The 23,497-nt window shown below is 48.0% G+C and overlaps 1 protein-coding gene across 3 annotated transcripts in view; it reads left to right on the top strand.

The window, feature by feature from the left end:
• Positions 1-23,497, top strand: part of KPNA1 (karyopherin subunit alpha 1) — an 80,252-nt gene that overhangs the window by 19,681 nt on the left and 37,074 nt on the right. For all 3 annotated transcript variants that reach the window (XM_090053482.1, XM_090053465.1, XM_090053474.1), the window contains exons 5-7: positions 1,859-1,953; positions 11,936-12,067; positions 23,217-23,305. In XM_090053482.1, coding sequence (XP_089909608.1) covers positions 1,859-1,953; positions 11,936-12,067; positions 23,217-23,305 — 316 coding nt within the window. The remainder of the gene's footprint in view (positions 1-1,858; positions 1,954-11,935; positions 12,068-23,216; positions 23,306-23,497) is intronic.

The raw sequence follows: 23,497 nt of genomic DNA on the forward strand, positions 1-23,497 counted from the left end.
GCTGAGTCCTCAGAGTTGGGTGACAGGCAAAATGAGGAGAAATAGAACCTGGTGGGATAGAGGAGGACCAACCAGGTCCCTATTACACTGCTGGAGGGTGCAAATATATGAAGCACTCTGCTGGCCTTGTTTGGCTAAGTATAGATATTTAGTTTCTGTCAGGGGAATCATTGTTGTCTTGGTAGAAACCAAAAGTGTATAGATGTTCAGAATTTTTTTCCCAAAGCAAAAATGGCCCCCCTGGGAGAAAAATAATCTTGGAACAACCAGGGTTAAATCACTACCAGGGGAGTTTCTCTCAAGACTGAATGTCTTTAGAGTTTTCCCTGGCTTAACTCCTCTTGAGAACAAGGGGGAGTGGAACCAGGGGAAAGACTCCCTACCTTCCCAAGACCTGGGTCACCCTGGTCTTGGGGAGGCATGGAGAGCAGCTGTTTCCCTGCCCCTCCTCCATAGACTGGGAGTTGAGGGGGACATTAAACCACCATTCCCCGCCTCTTTTTTCCCAACTGGGTAGTCCCCAGTTTCAGGGAAGAGGCAGGGGACTTTGCCATCTTCTGCTGGCTTCCTTTTGCTCTCCCCTCCCCCAAGTGGGATCGCAATTTAAAAGCCAGTGGCTGGGAACTAGAGCTTGGGGGATGTCTCCCCAGCTTGATTCCCACCAGTTTCCCCTTGCTGTTCAGCATGGTCTGGCCTGTGAAGTCACTGGGTCTGGCCTGTGAAGCCACTGGGTCTAGCCTTCAGAGCCCCAGGGCTTTGCCTATGCCCACACCTGCACTGGGGCTAAGCAGCAAGGAGCTCAGCCTAGTTGAGCTGCTCTAGTTGTTGCTGATGCTCCTCTCACCCTACCCCCCCACCACTCCCCCATGCTTCAGTGTGGGTACAGCTGGAAGCCAGTGGGGAACTACAGCAGGGCCAGGCAGCTGGAAGCTGTGTCCACACTGCTGCTGCTTCTCTCTTTCCATGACCCAGATTTTCCCTAGGCCCCCCCCGCCTCTACCTCCCAGCTGTGGTACAGAAGCATCGGTAGTATGAATGCAGCTTCCAGATGCCTCACCCCAATGTAACTCCTCACCAGCTGGAAGCTGTGCTCATGTCCCAGCTGGGGAGTGAAGGGCTGGAAGAAGCAGTTGCAGCACAGGTGCAGCTCCCAGCTGACTGACCCTAGAGTCAGTGCAATGGAACCCCCCTACCACTGACACATGATGTAAGCCACCCAGCCTGTGTTGGACTGAAGCCAAGTTGTACCAGGTGGTGGCTTGAAAGGGTTGCCAGGTGCTGATCTAAGGGGTATTGGTTGATTCATCACATCATTAGATTGAGACGGGATCTTTTTGTAAGAAATAGATAGTGCAAGCAGAAGTTATATGTGTATACAAAAATTACTAGGTGAGGTTCTATGCCCTGTGCTTTACATGATGTCAGACTTAATGGTCATAGGTCACTTTAATATCTATGAATCTGTTTCATGTAGTGGTGGTATACTGGGCTTCTACATCCTCCCTAACAAACCTTTGGGCCCTCTAGCAAGTACCTTAGTTGCCTAAACATGTTTCTTCCCAGAAAGTTGTAATCCAGCTGTGCCTGAAACACAAAATACTAGCATGTGATGCTGCAGAAGTAGTATCACAAAGGTGCTGTTAATGAGAAGTAACTGTATCTGTAAAGGAGCCTTTTGACTTTTATGAATCAACTTCATTCCTTCACGTGTTTTCTTTTTGAAGTGGAATCTTTTTTCAAAGGCAAATTTAAATTCCTGATCTTGATTAAAAAGCAAATCAACATGGGTGGGTGGGGGTGTGTGAGACTTTCCTTGCTAGACGATTCTTATGGATTATTTTGAATTTTATTTAAACAGAGCCTAATCCACCAATAGATGAAGTTATCAGCACGCCAGGAGTGGTGGCAAGGTTTGTGGAGTTCCTTAAACGAAAAGAAAACTGTACATTGCAGGTACACTATTTTCCTCTCTATTGTTATGATGGTGATTCACATTGAGGCGCATGTAACTAGCTTGCTTAAGAATATCTGCATTATAGAAGCTGTCTGTCTCCTTGGGCCCATTAAAACAAAATAGATTTTAAAATCGCCAGTTGCAAAATGATAAATTTAGGAAGAAGAAACATAAGGCATAGCTGCTGAATGGAGGACTGTCCCCTGGGAAGCAGTGAATTTGAAAAGGGTGAAGGGGTCAGAGTGGACAAGTAATCTGGACATAAACTTCTAGTGCAGTGGTATTCCCAAAAAGGGCTAATATGCAATTTTGGGATGTATCGGGGAAAAGTCAGTGACATTCATAGAACTGGTGTGACTGATATTGAAATAGTGTGCATAGTTCTGATGTTTATATTTTAAAAAAATCAAAGAGTGTTCAAAAGAGAGCCAAAACTAATTTGGAGCTTTTGAAAAATGCCTTAATGAAAAACTAAAGAGCTCAGTCTCTAGCTGTTGTCCAAATGAAGATTGAGAGGTGACTTGAATTTGAATAATGTAAAAATACCTTCCTAGGGAAGACAATGCTGGATACCAAATGGCTCTTTATTTAGTGGAGAAAGCTATAAAAGGACTAATGGCTGGAAGTTGATGCCAGAAAAATTCAGTTTGGAAATAACCATATGTTTTTGTTGGTGAGGTTGATGAACCATTGGAGCAGACTAATGCTGGGAGTGGAGTATTCTCCATCTCTTGGGCTAAGTACAGACAGTCAAAAAGCCCGAGGCAGAAGCAGTTCAATCTGGGCAGCTGCATAGGTTGAACTGTTAACCAACTGAACTAACATTCAGTTTTCAACTAGGAAAGGCAGGGGGAGGCCTGCACTGATCCAGGCCAGTAGGCAGGGGGTGCTAGAGCATGTCTCCCAGTCTGCTGACCAGTGCCCGCCCAGCCAAATGTCCCCAGCCCCTCTGTTGCACCCCCCCCCCAGGGATTTAATGAACCCCCTGTTGGGGTGTTGGCCCACCTTGGGGGAGCCTCCTCCTTAGGGAGTTTCCCCCAGCCTTGGTTTCCCAGCCCAGGCAGCCCTAGGGAGCTGAGCCCCTGCCCCTGGACAGGAGGGAGGAAGAAGCAATCCTGGCTGGGTGCTGCCTGTGCAGCCCCGCATGGGGGCACCTGGGAACCACCATCTTGTAGGGTTTCCCTCCACCCCACCCCAGGCTTCCCCATCCCCAAGCAGCCCCAGGGAGCTGAGGGGGAATTCCTCCCACAAAGCTGCTTGCAGCATGATGCACCGAGTCACATAGTCCCTATCCAGTTCCCCAGGTGTTTGGTGACTTGCTTCAAACTGCCATTTAAATGTCTTTCTTCCTAGGTTGATCACCAAATCCACTATACTCTGGGGAATAGTGCCTCCCCCAAAGCTGTCCTCATGACTCATGGTTGCCTGAATCTCCAGAGTGGCACAGGCTCTCAATAAGTGATGCCACTTCCGGGTACTCAGGGTTTCACATTCCACTACAGGCAGGGATTTTTGTAACTATTGCCTCAAATTCCTAATGTTAGCAGGTCCCAAGATCTTGCCCAGGGCAACTAGATCAGCTCCACTAAGGGGGGAACCATTACATATGTGGTTTCCCTTGGGTTTCCCTGTGCATCCCAGGTGACTGAGGTTCGAGTGATCGTACTCATCTCAGGCACCGGATTGCTCTCCTTCTCAGACTTAGGATCCTTAGGCGAGGGATCCACTGTGTCCTCTGGGTCTCCCCACATTTCCCCATCCCAAATCTCTCCCGGATTGAAGGAGATGTCTGGGTCCCAGGCTTGGTATCCCCAAATGACAGCTACTGCTTGCAGACTGTACTCCTGGAGTTCTTTCTTTAAACAATTGATAATATTTATGCAGGGGCTCTGGTTTACTTTAGCTCCCTTCTTGCCTTGATCTTGAGTCATGGTCTTAACTAATTTTTGCAAGGCTTCTCAGCTAGCCTTTTCCTGGCCCAAGGATTCCAATTGTTGGGCATTATCTTGATTTACCTTTCTCCACTTTTCATTTTCCAAATTTTGAGACGGTCCTTTTAGAGCCTGATTACTGGTTTTTCAATTGGGTACATTTATCTTTTAGAATTTGGATTTGCTCTTCTTTCTCCTCAACTTCTGAGGCTTGCTGAGCTTTTTCCTTGATTGCTGTTCTTATAGCATGCCACAGTAGCCAGACCAGGGCACTGTGTTATCTTTGAGCTGAGGGTTTTTCACAAAGGCAGAACGTCTCAAATTGGGCTTCACTGTCTCCTATGGAGAAGCCTGGGGTGCATACATCCTCCCTTCATGGGCTGGGTCCATCCTTTAGGATCTCCTTATGGAGAGGGGAAATTTCCTCCCTCTTTACCCACTTGGCCTCCCACCCCACCCTTGAGGGTCTTCTTTCTAAACAAAGACATCCCCCTCAATATACTTCAAGCCTGTTGGTTTCCTTGAGCCCTCATGCACCCGACTGACTGTTCCTGCCCCTGCCTTGCTGGAGTACTGTGACCAAATCTCACTCCTTCATGGATGAGAGCTCTGTCTAAAACCAGTTCCCGAGTCTGGTTTCCTTTAGCCCTCACTCCCGACTATGCACAGGAATTCCCTAACCAATTCCTAGTGCCTCGTGGACGTGACCCTCCCCTGTCCCTCAAGTCGGACGTGGGTTCTGTCCTCTGAAGCCTGCCCTCCCCTGTCCTGCAGACCAGGTCTGTATCCCACTTCCTCACGGATGTGGGTTCTGTCTGACAGTTCTTAAACCCTTAGCTCCCGACTTCCAAACAACTCCACTCCCCTGCGGACGTGGGTTCTACAAGGTGACACAGCCCCCTCGCAATTATCAACTGTTGCAACCGTCAATAATCTTAGACTTTTGTCACGTTCTCCACCAGATAATGTTGGCTACAAAGGACCAACTCTTGGGATCATCATAAATTCTAGTTTATTGGTTGGGATGTGAAGTTAGCAATAAAATCATAAATGCAAACTTTGAGTTATTAGTGGTACTGGTCACAATAGCACACACGCCCACACATGCACTCACTCATTCAGACCCATATAGTATATTGTATAGTAGCTGCTGTAGTGATTGAGAGAGCACTGGTGTCAGTATATCTACCTATTCGAGGCCCAGGAGCTTGCTGTTGATGGTCAGCTTCCTTCAAGGCAATGTCTTCTCCAGAAGGGGGTCGCGTGCTTGTCCTCCTTTCTCAGTAGGTCAGATGCTGGATGAGAGGGCATCCCTGAGGGTCACACTTCACTGCCTTTTATCCCTTTCTGGCAGACTTCTCTGATTCCCCCAGCATCATCTTGGCTGCCCAATCTGGAGGTTGCTGTCCCACATGTATCTTGAGTAGTACCTGACAGCTGTTAGTCACAGTCACTGGGGGTTTCATCCAGTGGTGTAGTTTTGGGAGTCAGTCTGTGATTTTGATTAATTAACAATGTATTGTTAAAGGTTGCAGGAATAGTCAATAGGGTGGGTGCTCAGTCCCAGGAATCAGTTCCTTGGCTTGTTTAGTTTAAAATGGGTTGTAGAGTAGAGTTTTGTAATGGTAAGTTCCTTTGGCTAGGCTATTGTCATTTAATTACCTACTAATTAGCATACATACTTGGATTCAGTTAAGGGACTGCCCACTATAGCAGATTTTAACAATGCAGTTTCAATGCAGTTTTAACAATGGTCCAAGGATGTAACTTCATTCTACAGGGAGTACGTTCCTTAGGGGTTTAAAAGTATAAAGTATAAAATACAAAGTGCCATGGTAAGGATGAGATGGATGAAATATAAAGACCCTTTGCTTGGTAACTGCATTCATACACAAGTTATAAGAGCTTCTTACAATGGTTTTAGCATGTGATATATAATAGGTGGGCTGGCAAGTGTTTGTGGGCGTGTCCAGACAAGCACGCACGTGCCTCTTGTGGTGTCTCAAAGCAGTTGAGGCATGTTGAAAGAAAAAGCACATGGCAACCAAAAATGTTCCCGGCGCTGCATATTTGCAGCACAGTTTCTAAATTTGATACCTGGAAATTCAGGTATCAAAAAAAAAAAAAAAAACCCCAACCAAAAAACCCTACGGAAAAAAGCAGGGCAAAGCTACGCTTCTGTAGTGTGCCCTGAAGCAGCCGGAGGCTAGGATGTTCCAAAGAGATGCTTTGGTGGGTGACATTTCTATGGTTGCCCCTTGCTGTCTGTGGGGTAAACCAGCAGTGCAGGCTGCTGTGTGCTCCGGGCTAGACTCTAGCCTAGGTATATAGGGACTGGGGCTGGGGGTGGAACTGGAGGGGCAAGTGAACCTGTGACAGTGCAGGAGACGGTGGGTAGGTGGTGGGTTGCTCGGGAGGAGTGGGTGCCATGCCTGCCCCCTGTATGGCTGGCCGCCGCTTCTTCCCCCCCCTACCCACCCCCAGCAGCAGTAGCCGTGGGGTGCTCAGGGCTTTCCTGGCATAGCACCCTCTCCCCCCCGTGCAGCACAGCTCTGGCTGCCTGGCACCCAGCGCATTTTGCAGGCCTGGCCTGTGGTCATGTGCCTTTGGGCAGCCCTGGGCCACTCAGGCTGTCACTCAGGGTCCCAGCACCACTTGCAGGTGCTGCATGTTGCGCTGGGCTGGGTCCTGCTCTGTGGAACCAGCCCAGCCTGGTGGCACGTGGGGCACATGGAGGCAGGACTCGGTCTGGTGCAATGAATGGCCCCTGCAAGCAGTGCCAAGACCTTTGGTGACAGCTACAGCAGCCTGGTGCTGCCTGAAGGCGCACAGCCCCGGTCTGGGCCGGACCTGCAACACGCAGTACAGGTGGTGCTGGGTGCCAGGTGGCCGGGGCTGCAGGGAGTGCTGGAGGGGGGCTCTGCCAGGAGGGCCCTGAGTGCCCTGATGGCTGCTGCTGCTGCCAGGGGGGAGGGAGCATGTGGGAACTGTGCACTATGGGTCCAATGGAGGGAACTGTGAGCACTGAGGGAGGGCTGTGGGCTCTGCGGCGGAGGGCAGTTGTGCAGGGAGGCTGCGCCCTCCGGGGGGTGGAGGTACCCACTGCTCCTTGGCTGCCCCCCCAGTCCCCTCACAATTCAACCAGAAACCCCACGCTGCCAAACTACCGTTACAAGCCCCTCACCCACATACCCAGCCACAAACCCCAAACTCCCGCACACCCCTTCTCCCCACATCCTCCCACAAATCTCGTACCCTGTGTGCCCAGCCAGCCACATGGGATTGGATGGGACTTGCTGGTAGGAGCTGTGGCTTGCAGGGGCACCTGCCACCCTGCAGCCCTGCCTCATGCCCACCCCAGTGCTGGGACCTGCAGACCCACCCGGCGGAGGTTTCTGGTCCTAGGAATGACTTTTGGGATATGATGGGCTGGGAGGGGTGGAGGTGGCAGCAGGGTTGTGTGAGAGAGAGAGATGGGGATTGGGGTGGGGGAGTGCTCCAGGTTGGAGAGGGTGTCAGGGCCAGGCTTAGAGCCCCTCTGTCCTCCTAGAGCAGCCTGTGCAGGGGAAAGCCAGCCTGGGAGGAAAGGACCCAGCTCAGTCCCCAGTCAGGGACTTCCCAGGGACAGCATGGGGCAGGAAGCAGAAGAGCAAGGGCTTGCACTACTCAGAGCCCCAAAGCAGTAGGTGGGATAGCTGCAGCTGGACTCATGTCCTGGTGCTGGAACAGAGTTGCGGCTGGGAGGGAGGCTCGTAGGGGCAGGCAGAGGCTCATAGGGGCAGGTCAGGAGTGAGGGGTCCGGGTGGGGGGCACTGCCAGCTCCTGGAGCATCAGCCCAGCCACCCGCTTCCACAGGAAAACAAGGAAGGGCTCCAGGGCCAAGGTGTCCAGCTGGCCTGACAGCAGGCAGCCTTGATGCATCCCTCTCCTGAACAGGATGGGCTCCACCAGGGTCCAGCTGAGCTTGACCAAACACTCAGCAGAGGTGTACAGCACCTAGAGAGCCTGTGTGAAGCAGGGCCCAAAGCCAAAGGCCCGCAGCATGCCTGTGAGGTACCTGTGATCCACTCTGTCAAATGCCTTCTCCTGGTCCAGGGATAGGAGGGTGAAAGACGGGCCCTTCTGGTGTGCTAGCTCCAAGAGGTCCCAAACCAGGTACAGGTTATCAAAAATGGAACGTCCAGGCTCCATGTACATCTGGTTGGGATGGATCTTGTCCATCAGCACGGACCAGAGGTGCAGCGAGATAGCTTTTGCTGTCACCTTGTAGTCCATGCAGAGGAGGGACACGAGACTCCAGTTCCTAAGGTTGTGGGAATCCCCCTTCTTTGGCAGTAGGGTTAGCATGGCCCTCCGGCAGGACAGGGGGAGTTCCTCACCGCAGGTGGATTCAGCTCAGACCATGGCAAGGTCTGGGCTGAGGACATCCTAGAAGGCCTGGTAGAACTCCATGGTCAGCCTGTCGATGCCCAGCGCTTTGTTGCCAGGCATCAGGCAGAGGGTGGCCGAAAACTCAGCCAGAGTGAGAGGAGCTTCCAGCTGATCCTAGTTGCCCATGCTGACCTGTGGGAGTCCCTCTCACAGGGTCTGACAGGCTTTGGCATCAGTTGGATCCAGGGAGAAGAGCTCTTCCTGGAAGGAGTGCACGTGCTGGCGCATCTCACCTGGATCCGAGAGGGGGGTGCCATCACCCGCCAGAAGGCAGGTGGTCCCCCGCTTCCTCTCCAGCTCATACTTCTTGCCCCCCTGCCTCCTCTTCAGGGCATAGAAGAAGTGGGAGCCATGGTCCTTTTCCTGAAGGAGCTGGACATGTGAGCAGAAAAACGCATCACGGGCACAGTGGTTGTTCAGAGCATGAAGCTCTTCCCACCTCTCCTAACACTCTCTGCAGAGGGATGGGTTGGTTGGGTTGGTGGCCAGGCGCCTCTCCAGCTCTAGCACTTCCCGCTGGAGGTGCTTCTGTACCGCCTCCCTCTGCCGGGTGTTGCCGTCAGTGTAACTGCGGCAAAAAAGCCGGATGCGTGTCTTCCTCCTGGCTGAAGATCTGGGAGGAGCTGGACAGGGTCAGTTTGCCCCAAGTGGCACAATTTGCCCCACACGAAAGTACGTGTTCAGGCACATTTGAGGCAAAAATCTCCAGTACAAATTTGTGCTGCTCCTATATGAGCTGCTGCAAGCAGTGTGTGTTTGGGGTGGGGTGATTGTTGCAGCCTGCAGTGGTATGGTTCACAGCTGCCATTGCAAGATGGCATTCACCAGCTGGTCCTGCATGGCTTTGTGGTGGAGTTGCCAGGCTCTTGCATGAGACTCACAGCTGAACAGGATGTGGCACAGGGTCTTGCTTTCATAGCTGGACCTCTGGCACTTCTGGTCTCCTGTGGCTGTAGCGATGGCATCGTTGAGTGGGAGGCATTTGGGACAGGCCCAGTGGATGAAGTACCAGTCTTCAATATGTGTGAAGTTCCCTCAAGTCATAAAGTAGTTGCTGGCATCCGACTTCAAGGTGACCTCAAAGATTTTTGCCCTGGTCAAGTTTTGTCTTCAGGTCACTGAAGTACTTGACCTGCATAGCACCCTTCAGGAACCTCTCCAGGCAGATCCTGATTCAGCAGGTAACAGTGATTCAGTTGACAGTTGGGGCTGAATTCACCCTCCAGCAACCCACTCAGGAATGTGGCCAGGTCCTTGTGTCGTGATCCTTTTCTTGGTTGTCTCCTTCAGGGCATTGGCAGTGATGCTGCTCGCCAGGTCGTTGGGACAAAGTTAGGAGGCAGAAGGCACAGGTGATAATATAGAGGTCTCCCATTCAGGAGATGCTGGCATCCCCCTGTCAGTAGGGGATATGCAGGATCTCCCTGCAGCAGGTACATCCACTTAGCTAGAAGTACATCCACTTCTTCAGGAGCTGCTTGATTTCACTGTCCAATTTCTTGAGAGGTGTTTTGGGGAATGCTGAGCCTCTTGGGACAAATGAAATGCAGGGAATGAGGAACATGCTCAGTTTGAGGCACACTTTGCTCTCTAGTCCATAGGCCAGATCTGGTCTGTTGGCCCATTCTCTCCATGCTGGGTTGGTGTGGCTTCAGCCCCATTCTAGCCTACTTTTAATGACATACTTCCACCACTGTCACGGCACATTAGTGTGCCACTGCAAGCCCTTTGGAAATCACTGATCTAACCCTGCTTGACTGTCAGGCAGTTATTGTGTTAAGAAGCTTTCCAGTCAGAAATTGTCCAAATGCACTTCAGTAGGAAAATGCATCAAACGCATAACAAATAAGATGCATTAACTTGTTAGGCAGATGTCTGTTTGAGGGAATAGTTCTGTCCTCCTTGAACCGAACAAAGAATTAGATGAAGGAGACACAGTTAAGTATTTAAGGAAAAGTCACTTGGTGGAAGAGGGGAAGGACTTTGAATTTACAGAAAAGAGCAAAGTAGGCTGGAGCATTACCTAATAAGCTAGCAGGATTGCTAGCTGCTGGAAGCACAGAAATCACCAGGAGCCTGCTTCATTTCAGAAAGCAGCAGAGAGATTTCTGGTTTTGTTTTGTATTTGTCTCCAGACTTGACAACCTTCTTGCTTTATATTTGTCTGTCTCACATAATAAATCTGTTTTGGCTTTTTACCTTCTATTTTGTTTGGTAACGAGTGATTTCAGGGTGGCTGGCAGCAGTTGGCATTTTGTTCCTTCGGGACAGCCGGCCCATTTTATTTTGTAATCGCAGGGAGTCCTAGGAGCCTGGGAAATCATTGTCCACAAAGCTGTAAGGTCCAGATGGGCTACTGGTTAGACAGAGATTTACTAGAAGAGGAGCTGGCCCTGAAGCAAGATTCGGTCAAAGCCCCAAGGATATGTTGTAGAACAGTAGAAAGTGACCCTGCGTCTCTGGGCTCTCCTCTTGTCATGGGCTCACCCCATGACAAGACCAAGGGACTGACATATTGACATGTTTTTGTTCAATATATATTTGGTAATGTTGGAGTGATGTTGTAGCTATGATGGTCCAGGAATTATGGGAGAGAGACAGATTTTTTTTTCTAAGGTTGATTACATTTTATTGGACCCTACTGCATTGTTGGGGGAAAGTTAGACAGGCTTTTTGAATGCAAGGCGTTCTTCATCGGGTCTGAGGAGGAAAGCATGCACAGTAATAATTAAGAACGATAGGCAGAGCTGTGAAATTGAAGGGAGAAATTCCCAGGGGTAGCAGACCAACAGCAGAAGAAATTAGCCTCTTGTATAGTTTCTGGACTATCACAGCTAAAACCATAATTTACACTATCACAAGAAAAGAGGCTTGAATACTGGGAGAACCTAGTAGCTCAAATAGGTTGAACCTATCGAAAAAAGGTTTATTACCTGTGTCACATTATAGCAAAAAGTATATTTATCATTCTTAAAATCCACAAGACGATTTAAATTGGGGTCTCAGTTTAGTTCACAGACATCATGTATTACTAATTTTTTACTCAAAGAATTATACTCCAACTGAAGGGTGATGCCAGGTTGTAACTGAGGGCAAAAGAACTTGTAAAGATGTTAGCAAGTTCTTTTATCTTCATTCCTACTGGATTTAAAAATGACACCCCAGATTTTGAGAGTGACTAAATTGTGTCGAGCAAAGTTCAGTTATGCTTCACTGGTTCTAAGTATGTATTTGTTCAGGTACATCAGTCCCTATTTTGTGCAATATGCTGGAAACTTGAGAGGCTCTGGAAACTCCAGCCTTGTAAAAAATCATACGAAAGAATGAAAAAAAGAAATGGGATAAAGCAAAAGCTGTGGAACTTCTGAGCAAAAATAAATTATAACTGAGATTCCGTGGGAAATGTGATGTTGCGTTTATAAATCATTCCTGCAACTTTGAATTCAATTCCATATGATTCTGATACTTGAAATTGTTTGCAAATTTAGCACAGTTAGCTGTTTAGTTGCTCTGTGGTTTTTGGGGTTTTTTTTTTTTTTTGTCTCATGCTTGCTTTCTTATAGAATGCATTTAAACTTTTATGCTGATGGTGAGCATTTCCCTGTATTTTATGTTTCAGTTTGAAGCTGCTTGGGTGCTGACAAACATTGCCTCTGGAAATTCCCTTCAGACTCGAATTGTGATTCAAGCAGGAGCTGTCCCCATCTTCATAGAGCTGCTCAGCTCAGAGTTTGAAGATGTACAGGAGCAGGTAAAAATTAAGAGTTGGGGTTCTCTTTCTTTCTACTTTGAAATGGGATCAAGGGCTGCGTCATAAAAGAATCAAATGCTTCTGGAGAGGAAAATGACCTGATGGACAGTTCTGTACAGATAGTGATTTACTAATTCTTGTGATGCAGATTGACCTGTTAGTGAAAGCAACTGTAATATGCCATATTTTGCCTTTTGCTAGACTGTCAAGGTAATTTTAAGTGGCTTAATGCATCTTGTCAGTGAAATAGGGATAACACTTTCCTACCTTCTAAAGAGGTTGTGAAGCCTCCCTGATGTTTGAAAAAAATATTTAGAAATATAAAATATTGAAGCTTCTATTTTTCTGGTTGGTAAAACATGAATGAAAATGATGGCTTTTCCTCTAAAACAGAAAAAATGCTGATATGTAACAATACTTGTTACATGCCTCTTGACTGATGTAAGCAAAAGTGTTCTGAAACAGAACACAACTGTTTAGAGCTGATGGTGCGCTTTGAGGGGGAGTGATTAACATGAAAGAATACAGCATTGTTTTATTCTGTCAACAACAGTGAAGTGTCTCTTCTGCAAACTAGATTAATATATTTAAAGGACAGAAGGGGCTATAGTGATAATTTAGCCTGACTTCCTGCGTAACACAAAATTTTCACACAGTAATTTGTGCATGAAGTCTAAACATCATTTGAGCAAGAGCATGTATGTTAAAATTAAGACACTCGTGCTTTGAACATTTCAAGTGGTGAGGAATCTTTGTAGGTTATTTCAGTAGTTAATCATCCTAGCTTAAAAAAATGTACCTCTCCTATGTATGAACTTACCTAGCTTCAGTTTCTAAGGAGGGATTTTGTTGATTAAAAAGTTCTTTATTTTCTTACCATGTAACAACATGTAGGTTGTGATCAGCCAACCTCTTACCAGACAGTGGCTCATAGATTTGGAAGTTGATATCTGATGCCGTACGAAAGAAAGAAGAGAAGAGAGCACTAACCACTTTAAACTTTTCTTGGGTAAACTAAATATGGCTTCCCCAGCTTTTCACTGTACCACATTTTCCAGTTCTCACATATTTTTATGGTCCTTTTCTGAATCCTTGTCAGTTTTTTTTTCAACGTATTTTGTGATGTGAGGTCTCATGATCTGGACATTAATAGTTTTATCACTGCTGTACAGAGAGGTCATGTCATAAGTCTTCTCCTACTTGATAGTCTCTTAGTTGCAGAAGCTCACTGGGAGTATATTTTGAACCACTTATCTACCAAGAAGAATTGTTCTTTTCAGTTGGTCTTTTCCAGGGTACAGTTTTCCAGCTATCCTACATTCTTTATTTCTAGATATATAAACTTGTCTTTAGTTATATTAATATATAGATGGTTCAGGTGAGTCCAGTTTGTAAGTAATTTTCTATAAATAACCTGCCTTTATTATACATGACGTGGGTAGTGTTAAGTTAGTATGAGTAAGATTGCCTAACATTTCTCATTAGAAAATCATTTTTCCATTTCTTATAGATCTGTTGAAAAATTTCAGGCTCTCTCCCCTTCCCTCCCTTTTTTTTTTGAAGCAGAGACTGAAACTTTATCACAGGTTGCTAGGTTGGTAGTCCTGTGTCTTCTACTGTCCCTGTGAAAATCCACTTATGTTTTGTTGAAGTTTTAAATCTTTAAAAGCAGTTGACACATGTTCAGAGGTTTATTAGAGGTTGACAGAAATATTCTCCAAAATCCTGTTTGCTGGCATGTGCCATCCCCACCTATGTTCTGCATTGGAGCTGTAGTAGGAGAAATTAGCCCTCAGAAGCAATTTTTTCAGTGCTGTTCCTGCTGGCTTTCAGGCAGCACGTTGGCAGAGGAATGAGCCTGATTCAAATCCAGAGAGATGAGTTAAGCGGGTGAGGAATAAGAACGTAGGCATTCAGGCAAGAGTCGAGGAAGGTTTGCGGAGGTTCAGGGAAACAAATGGCTGGAGTGGTTATATTGGATTACAAGTGAGAGTAACAATGATCTAGAACCACAGGAGCAGACTCTCCTCCAAAATTCTTAATTGAACCTATAAGTTTGTTGCTGTTCTGTTAGGAGGTATCTGACTTGCAGGAGCAAAATGTATGCCTTGTCCTTCTTTACTGACTGCTGCCTATAGGGAAACATAGAACTCTTCCAGTTATCCCATTACCTCTACAAATGGCACATGTTTGGATCTAAATATCTCAGTCCTGCTGACAACCCATATGGATCTGGGTGGGTCAACATGGTGGAACCTGTGGGAGTTTTTTGGTTTCTTTTTAAAGAAAAAATGCCCTAAGGAAGTTGCATTTTTAAAAAGCACATTATTAAAAGAATGAATTGGTATATAACGAAAGAGGCTTCTGTCTGTATGACTCTTACCTTGTTTGTTAAAGAGATTAAATGTGTGTTATGAATGAGGAAGGGGATATCCAAAAAAGGAAGAAGAACCTCCTTGGACAATTGGATTATCTCCCTGCCTCTACCCAGAGTTTGTGTGGTGTTGGGCAGGTCATTGCAAATAAACTGTTCACAGGTGACCACTAATTAGCAGGAGTGTGGTCATGCCAGAAGATAGGTTGCAGATACTGGCGGACCTGGACAGGCTAGAGAGTTGGGAAGACCGGAACCAGATGAAGTTCAATACTCAGCAGTGTAAGGTGCTCCATCTGGGGGCAAACAATCCCCAACATACCTACAGCCTCCATGGTTACAATTTGATTTGCACCGCGGCCAAAAGGGACCTGGGGTAGTGATCAACCATTGCATGGACATGAGCCGGCAGTGCAAGGCTGTGGCAAGCAGGGCAAACAACAAGTTGGCATGCGTTATCCATTGCATCTCATGCAAAACTAAGGAAGTGATACTCCCACCACTCTGCATGGTGAGGCTACAGCTGGAGTACCACATCCAGTTCTGGGCACCGCACTTCAACAAGGACATGGAAAAACTTGAGAGGGTCCAAAGAGCCACCTGTATGATCAGGGACTTGCAAGACAAGGAGCCATACGAGGAGAGGCTGAGGGAGTTGGGCCTCTTCAGCCTACAGAAGAGAAGACTGAGAGGGGACTTGGTAGTGGCTTACTGCTACATCAGGGGAATGGATGAAGAACTCAGTGAACAACTGTTTACTAGGGCACCCCTGGAAAAACCAGGAGCAATGGATACAAACTCCTAGAAGGCTGTTTCAGGCTCAATTCCGGGAAAAAGCTCCTTCACAGTCAGGGTGTCCAGACTGTGGAATAAACTTCTTCCAGTGGTGGTACAATCACCTACCCTGGAAATATTAAAGCTAAATGTATTATTGTTTATGAGCTGTTTGTAGTAAAGTGATAGCACAATATCAGAACTCATGAGGAAACAGGTAATTTCATATTCAGTGCAGGTTTTAGATGGCATACAGTGAGTTAGGCCTATGGCTTCACTTTGAGGCTTAAAATAGAAATACCCCAACAATTTATCCCCATGGACTGCAATAGCAGCTGCCTTAGGAAGCTGCAGGCCCCCGTAAGGCTGCATGCCTCATGAACCTCCCTCCACTCCTTGCTGCACTGTGCATCCCTGGCTCACCCTTAGCTTCCTATGCTACTGCAACACCCCTCCTTAGGACTGAGATGAGAAGTGACAGCCATTCTGGCTGTTAGTGCAGCTGAGCAGTGGTGGAGAGGAGAGAAGCTTCAAGAAGACAGGAGCCTCGCAGCCAAAATGTTTCCATGGGCAGGTAAGAATGCTGGGGTCAGATAACCATGGCTAGGTGATCATCTAGCCTCCTTTTGAAGATCCCCAGGGTAGGAGCAAGCACCAGTTCACTTGGAAGTTGGTTTTAGATCCTAGCCTCCCTGACTGTGAAGTAGCGCCTCCTGATGGCTAGCTTGAATCTACTGTCAGTCAACTTACGGCCATTATTACTTGTTACTCCTGGTAGTGCTCTGGAGAAGAGAAGACTGATTTAATTGCAGCCTTCAGCTGCCTGAAGGGTGGTTACAAAAGGGACTGTTCTGAGGGGTGGCAGATGAGAAAAAAGGAGCAATGGTCTCACATTGTAGCAAGGGAAGTTGAGGTTGGATATTAGGCACAACTCTCTCATGACAAGCGTAGTAAAGCAAAGGAACAGGTTACCCAGAGACCCTGTGGAATCTCCATCCTCGGAGGATTTTGAGACCTGGCTAGACAAAGCCTTGGCTGAGATGACACAGTTGAGGATTGTCCTGCTCTGAGCAGGGGGTTGGACTAGATGTGACCTCCTGAGGTCCCTTCCAACCCTCATTTTCCATATATATGTGTGTGCGCGCATATATATTACATGTAAATGTAACCCTCTACAAGCTGTTAGTTGGACAGTCCTGATATAATTAAAGATTTTGTCACAATATGCATAGTTTTTCATAGTTTCCAGGGTCGGAAGGGACCTGAGCAGATCATTGAGTCCAACCCTCTGCCATGGCAGGGAAGAATACTGGGGTCAAATGACCCCAGCAAGGTGATTGTCAAGCCTTGTCTTAAAGACCCCCAGGGTAGAAGCCAGCACCACTTCCCTTGGAAGTTGGTTCTGGATCCTACCCGCCCTGACTGTGAAGTAGCGCCTCCTGATATCTAGCCTAAATCTACCCTCTGCCAGCTTGTGACCGTTATTCCTGGTCACTCCTGGTAGTGCACAGGGGAACAGGGACTTTCCTCAGTGCTTGCTGGTCCCCTCTGACTAATTTTAACAGGCCACTAGATCTCCCCTCAGCCTTCTCTAGTGGAGGCTGAACAGCTTCAGGTCCTGTAGCTTCTCCTCATAGGGCCTGCCCTGCTGTCCCCTGACCATGCGAGTGGCTCTCCTCTGGACCCTCTCCACGTTGTCCACATCCCTGAAGTGTGGCGCCCAGAACTGGACGCAGTACTCCAGCTGCAGCCTGACCAGTGTCGCATAGAGGGGGAGGATCACCTCCTTGGACCTGCTTGTGATGCATCTGTGGATGCATGACAAGGTGCAGTTGGGCTTCCTAACTGCATCCCCACACTGCCGGCCCGTGTTCATCCTGGCATCAATGATGACTCCAAGATCCTTTTCTGCCTCTGTACTGATGAGAAGGGAGTTCCCCAACCTGTAGGTATGGTACCAGTTGTTCCTCCCCAGGTGCATCACCGTGCACCTGTTGGTGTTGAATCCCATCCTATTCTCATCTGCCCAACCCTGTAACCTGTCTAGGTCCAATTGCAACCTATTCCTCCCTTTTAACGTGCCCACATCTTGGTGTCATCAGCAGATTTGAACAGGGTGCTATTTACCCCCTCGTCCAAGTCACTGATGAAGATGTTGAACAGTGCGGGCCCGAGCCCTGGGGGACCCCACTGCCCACATCCCTCCAAGTCAAAAATGACCCATCCACTATCACTCTCTGGGTGCGGCCCTCCAGCCAGTTGACGACCCATTTGACTGTGTAGGTGTTGACACCACAGTCCCCCAGTTTCTTAATGAGAACGGGGTGAGAGACAGTGTTGAAGCCTTCCAAAAGTCCAGGAAGACTATGTCCACTGCTACCCCTGCATCTAAGGATTTGGTGATCTGGTCATAGAAGGCCACCAGGTTGGTCTGACAGGACCTGCCTCTAATGAACCCGTGTTGGTTGCCCCTAAGCATAATCTCCCCTGCTGGCCCCTCGTGGATATGCGCCAGAATAATTTTCTCAAAAAGCTTGCCCAGGATTGAGGTAAGACTAACTGGCCTATAGTTTCCCGGGTCCTCCTTCTTCCCCTTTTTGAAGATGGGAACAACACTGGCCCTCTTCCAGTCCTCTGGCACCACACCAGGGCACCATGAGTGTTCATAAAGCCGTGCCAGGGGTCCTGCAATGACCTCAGCCAATTCCCTCGGTACTCTGGGGTGGAGATCATCCGGACCAGCTGATTTTAAATACATCCAGTCCCTCCAGAAGTTCCCTGACTAGTTTCTCACTAACCCTTGGTCTAGGTGCGCCTCCCCTAGGGTCTAAGGGGGCCCAGAGGAGGGGGGTGACTGTTTTGGTCCCTGCTCAGGAAAATGGAGGCAAAGAAATCATTAAATATGTTGGCTTTGTCGTCTGGTGTGACGAACAAATTCCCTAGTGTGTCCTGCAGGGGCCCCACGTTACCCAGAACCTTCTTTTTGTCCCCTCTGTATTTAAGAAAGGACTTCTTGTTGTCCTCGAAGCTAGTCCCAGTTCCATCTCTGCCTTGGCCTTCCTGACAGCCCCTCTGCATCCCCGAGCAACCACAATATAATCCTCTGTGGTGATGGCCCCTGCCTTCCATTGGGTGTGTGCCTCCCTTTTAGCTAGGAGACATTCCCAGATGCTTTTGGTGAGCCATGGAGGCTTTTGCGCCCTCTTGCCCCCTTTGATCCGTGTTGGGATTACCTCCCTTTGGGCTTGGAGGATAGTCTCCTTAAGGACACCTGGCTCCCCTCCCCTCTGGGACCTCAGCGCTTCCCCGACTATTCTCCTTAGTTCATTGAAGTCCACCCTCCTGAAGTCCAGGGCTGCTGCCTTGCTGTAGGCCTTTGCCACCTTGTGCTGGATGGTGAATCCCAGCAGGCGATGATCACTGTTGCCCAGGTGGTCGAGCACCCACAGCCCCCTCACCAGGTCATCACCCATGGCCAGCACCAGATCCAACAAGGTGTCTCCCCTAGTGGGGCTGCGCACCTCCTGGGTTAGATGAAGGTCCTGCATTCTGGCTAGGAACCTACATGAGCGGTCAGACCTGGCTGCCTGCTCTTCCCAGCAGATGTCTGGAAAGTTCAGGTCCCCCATGATGACCATGTCCTTTGACCTAACTACCTCCGTTAGCTGACTTAAGAATTCCTGGTCTAGCTCTTCCGCTTGGTTGTGTGGTCTGTAGTAGACCCCCCACTGTTAAGTCTCTTTCCCTGTGACTGCCTTGTATTTTAACCCAGAGCACTTCAGAGTGCCCCTCCTCTGATTCTTTGCTAACTGATGAGGATGTGTATTCCTCCTTTAATGTAGAGCGCCACACCCCCACCTTTCCTCCCTGTCCTATCCCTCCTGTACAGCCTATAGCCCTTGATATTCACCGCCCAGTCATGCGTTGGGTCCCACCATGTTTCAGTGATCCACACTATGTCTGGGTTGGCGTCAGCTAGCAGGAGGGTAAGTTCCTCTTGCTTGTTTCCCATACTATGAGCATTTGTGTAGAGGCATTTGAGGCCTCCTGTGGATGTGTGCACTGGCCCCCTACTTTCAGCATTACCCTGGCCCCTGTTGCTTACCTGTGTATATGTTCTGCTCATCAGCCTAGGCTGAGCTGTACTTGTGGGTGTTGCTTGGTTTGGCAGTCCAGGGCTTCCTCCGCCCTTGTCTTTCCCTTCCCCTAATGAGCCTAGTTTAAAGCCCGCCGGAGGAGATCCGCCAACCTAAAAAGAAAACACATGCTTACCTTTAGGGGAAAGGTGGAGACCATCCCATCTGAGCATGTCTCTTGTCGTGATGTGCTGGTCATTGTTGAGGAAGCCAAAGCCTGCCTCGAGACACCATTCCCGAAGCCGCCAGTTGGTCTCCGCAATGCACGTTGCATACTGTCTTCCACATCTGCTCACTGGTAGGATGGAAAAGAAAACCACCTGTGCCCTACCTCCTTCAGCACGCCCCCCAGAGTGTGGTAGTCCGCCATCAGGCAATCAGGGCTTCTTCTGGCCGCATCATTAGTACCCACATGGATTAGGACCATGGGGTAGTAATTGGTGAGCTGGATCACGGCCTGGATCATCCCCTTCACGTCGTGAATCTTTGCTCCAGGTAGGCAGTAGACCTCTTGTGTCAAGGGGTCCTGGCGACATATGGGGCCCTCTGTACCTCTCAGGATGGAGTTGCTTATGATGATCGCTCAACGCTTTTTCCTCCGGGACTCCTTAGCTCCTTCAGCCTGCTCGGAACGTGGAGTTGTCTCCTCTCCGGTTGCCTCCTCTCCTTCCTTCTCCTCCAGAGTTGCCAGGGCCTCATACCTGTTCTCCAGCTGGACTGGAGGAACTGGTACTGCTGTGTTACTAGCAGCCCTGGTTCTGGAGGTGACAGTCTGCCACTCTGCAGTGGAGGGCACCTCCCGGTTGCAGATATCTGTGTAACACCTTTGGGACAAGGACAGATATCAGTGGGTCCCAACTTGCAATTCCCTCACTCAGTCAAGATCTTCCATCTATAGTTCATTTTGATACCTATGAACTAGTTTTTTAATCCATTTAATATGCTACATTAAGTTTACATACTACAGCACAACATTCAACCTTTTTGGGTCAGTGTACCCCAGTAGCCAGTCAAGTGGGGGGAATGGGGGTGGTTCCCCAGCAGCAAGTAAATGAGGTGGGGGGTGGAGGCCAGTAGCCAATTGGTGACCCGGGAGGGGGGTCCCCCATACCCAATCAGCAACTGTGTCAGTGCCACTGTGGTGGAGGTGGAAGTGCCAGCAGTGGTGCCCACTGCCAGGTACACCCTGAGGCCATCCTAAGTATGTCTGCCGTGTGTGTGTGCACATGCACACATACACATACACATGCACACACATTATACAGACATATTAAGGCATGTAACTTAAAGTACAGCGTTCCATACTGTAATATATATGCTCATGCATATATGGAAAATGACGATTGGGAGGGACCGCAGGAGGTCACATCTAGTCCAACCCCTTGCTCAGAGCAGGACAATCCTCAACTGTGTCATCTCAGCCAAGGCTTTGTCTAGCCAGGTCTCAAAATCCTCCGAGGATGGAGATTCCACAGGGTCTCTGGGTAACCTGTTCCTTTACTTTACTACTCTCGTCATGAGAGAGTTGTGCCTAATATCCAACCTCAACTTCCCTTGCTACAATGTGAGACCATTGCTCCTTTTTTCTCATCTGCCACCCCTCAGAACAGTCCCTTTTGTAACCACCCTTCAGGCAGTTGAAGGCTGCAATTAAATCAGTCTTCTCTTCTCCAGACTTATTAAGCCCAGTTCCTTCAGTCTCTTCTCAAAAGTCATGTGTCCCAGCCCCCTCACCATTTTCATTGGCCCCCTGGACACTCTCCAGTTTGACCACAACCTTTCTGTAGGTGACCAAAACTGGCCACAGTGCTCCTGCTAATGCAGCCCAGTGTGCCATTAGCTTTTTTCCACAACAATGCCACACTGTTGGCTCATACTCAGCTTATTGTCCACTGTAACCCCCAGGTCCTTTTCTGCAGAGCTGCTACTTAGCTATTCAGTCCCCAGCCTGTACCCTGCATAGGGTTGTTCCGTCCTACATGCAGGACTTCACACTTATCCTTATTGAACCTCATGAGATTTCTACCCTCCAGCTTATCTACTACTCCCCCCAGCTTGGTGTCATCTGCAAACATGCTGAGGATATACTCCAACCCATCTTCCAGATCATTGATGGAGGTATTGAATAAAACCAGCCCCAGAACTGACCCTTGAGGCACTCAACTTAATATTGACTACCAACTAGACATCGAGCCAGTGGTTACTACCCTTTGAGGCTGATGATCCAGCCACTTTTCTATCCACCTTACACCATACATGAAACCTGTATTTCCTTAGTTTGCTTTCAGGAGTGTTGTGGGAGACCATATCAAAAGCCTTGCTAAAGTCAAGATGCATCACATGCACTGCTTCTCCTACATCCATGGACCCAGTCTCTTATAATAGAAGGCAATTAGTTTGGTCAGGCAAGACTTGCTCGTGGTGAATCCATGCTGACTATTCCTAATCACCCATTTTTCCAAGTGCTTAGAAATGGATTCCTTGGGGATCTGCTCCATGACCTTTCCAGGGACTGAGGTAAAGCTCACCAGTCTGTAGTTCCCCAGATCATCCTTCTTCCCTTCAAGATGGGCACTAGATTTGTCCTTTTCCTATCTTCCAGGATATTTCCTGGCCACCATGAGTTTTCAGAGAAAATGGCGAGTGACTTTGCAACCACATTTCTCAACTCTCTCAGCCCCCTTGGGTACATCACATCCAGCCCCATGGGCTTGTACATGTCCAGCTTTCTAAACAGTCCCTAACATGTTCTTTTGCCACCATCAGCTGCTCTTCTTTTCCCTAAAGTGTGCTGCCAGGCACAGTGTCTGGGAGCTGACTTTCTCTGTGAAGACTAAGATAAGGCACTGAGTACGTCAGTCTTTTCCACATCATCTGTCACTAAATCTTCCTCTTGTTGTTGCTGACATACTTGTAGAAACCCTTTTTGTTCTTCTTCCCTTGTTAGCTGCACCTGCAGTTACACTTTGGCCTTTGATATTTCATCCCTGCATACCCAAATAATACTCTTATACTTCACCCTAGTAGTTTGTCCAAATTTCCACTTCTTGTCAGCTTTTTTTTTACGTGTTACTGGATTGAAGAGTTCCCTGCTATGCTAAGCTAAGCTGGTCTCTTGCCCTACTTGCTAGTCTTCCTCCCTTATATAAATGATTGATATATAAGTAAATAAAAACTTCTGTTGACCTTTGCAGGGAGATAATGTCAAGCTTAACATATTCTGACTAATATAGATGTAATCTGACTGATTACATCTTATGTCAGTCTTTCCTTAATTTTCTATGGGAATTAAGTTCAGGATGTTATTCTGTAATTGTTACAGTTCTCCATTCCTTCCCTTTTTGTGCCCTACTCAAGTTATGGCAGCTGTCCAGTCCCCAGTGTTTTAAGAGTGAAAGGTAACCTGGAGCACCTTATCCACAGGTTCTTTTACTTACTGCATAGTAAGAGCAGGCATGGCAGAACTGTAAACTTTGTGGAGTTGGGAGTTTGAATATTGATTTGCCCTTCCATTTGTATTCATCACATGCTCCTGTTTCTTGACTTTTTCTGCCACACTTCCTAATTTGGTATGAAGAAGATTCTTGTTTATGTGGCTGTTAATAAATTCTGTTGTTGACCCCATTTGGCCTGCTCCCCACCATGTGACAATATCCCTTTGTGGGTGTTCCTAGTCGAGCCATCCAGTGAGCCTGGCTGTGTATATGTACCTCAGAAGGAAGAATCTTTCCCTCCCATATAAATCAACTAAGAATCTAAAGATTATCATGGAACATGATAGCTCTTACTACAGTATGCACATGCAGGAAAACTTTAATTTGAATCATGAGAATAAAAGCAGGTATTGTTTTTTATTTCTTTGCAGGCAGTATGGGCTCTTGGCAATATTGCTGGAGACAGCACCATGTGTAGAGATTATGTATTGGACTGCAACATCCTACCCCCTTTACTGCAGTAAGTATGTTTTGAGAAGGGTAGTCTCTGTTTTGCTGATGTCTGATGAGGCTGAAACTGAACTCCGGGATAGCCAGACATGTCAACACAGTGTGTGATATGTGTAACTGTGAAACTGAGTCACAAATTCAAGCACAGATGAGAGCTACTGCTTATACCTTATTTGACAGCTTAATAAGCAGTACATATTTA

Source organism: Crocodylus siamensis, chromosome 1, assembly GCF_052110815.1.
Source record: "Crocodylus siamensis isolate JL-2025a chromosome 1, ASM5211081v1, whole genome shotgun sequence".
In the NCBI taxonomy this organism is placed as follows: Eukaryota; Metazoa; Chordata; order Crocodylia; family Crocodylidae; genus Crocodylus; species Crocodylus siamensis.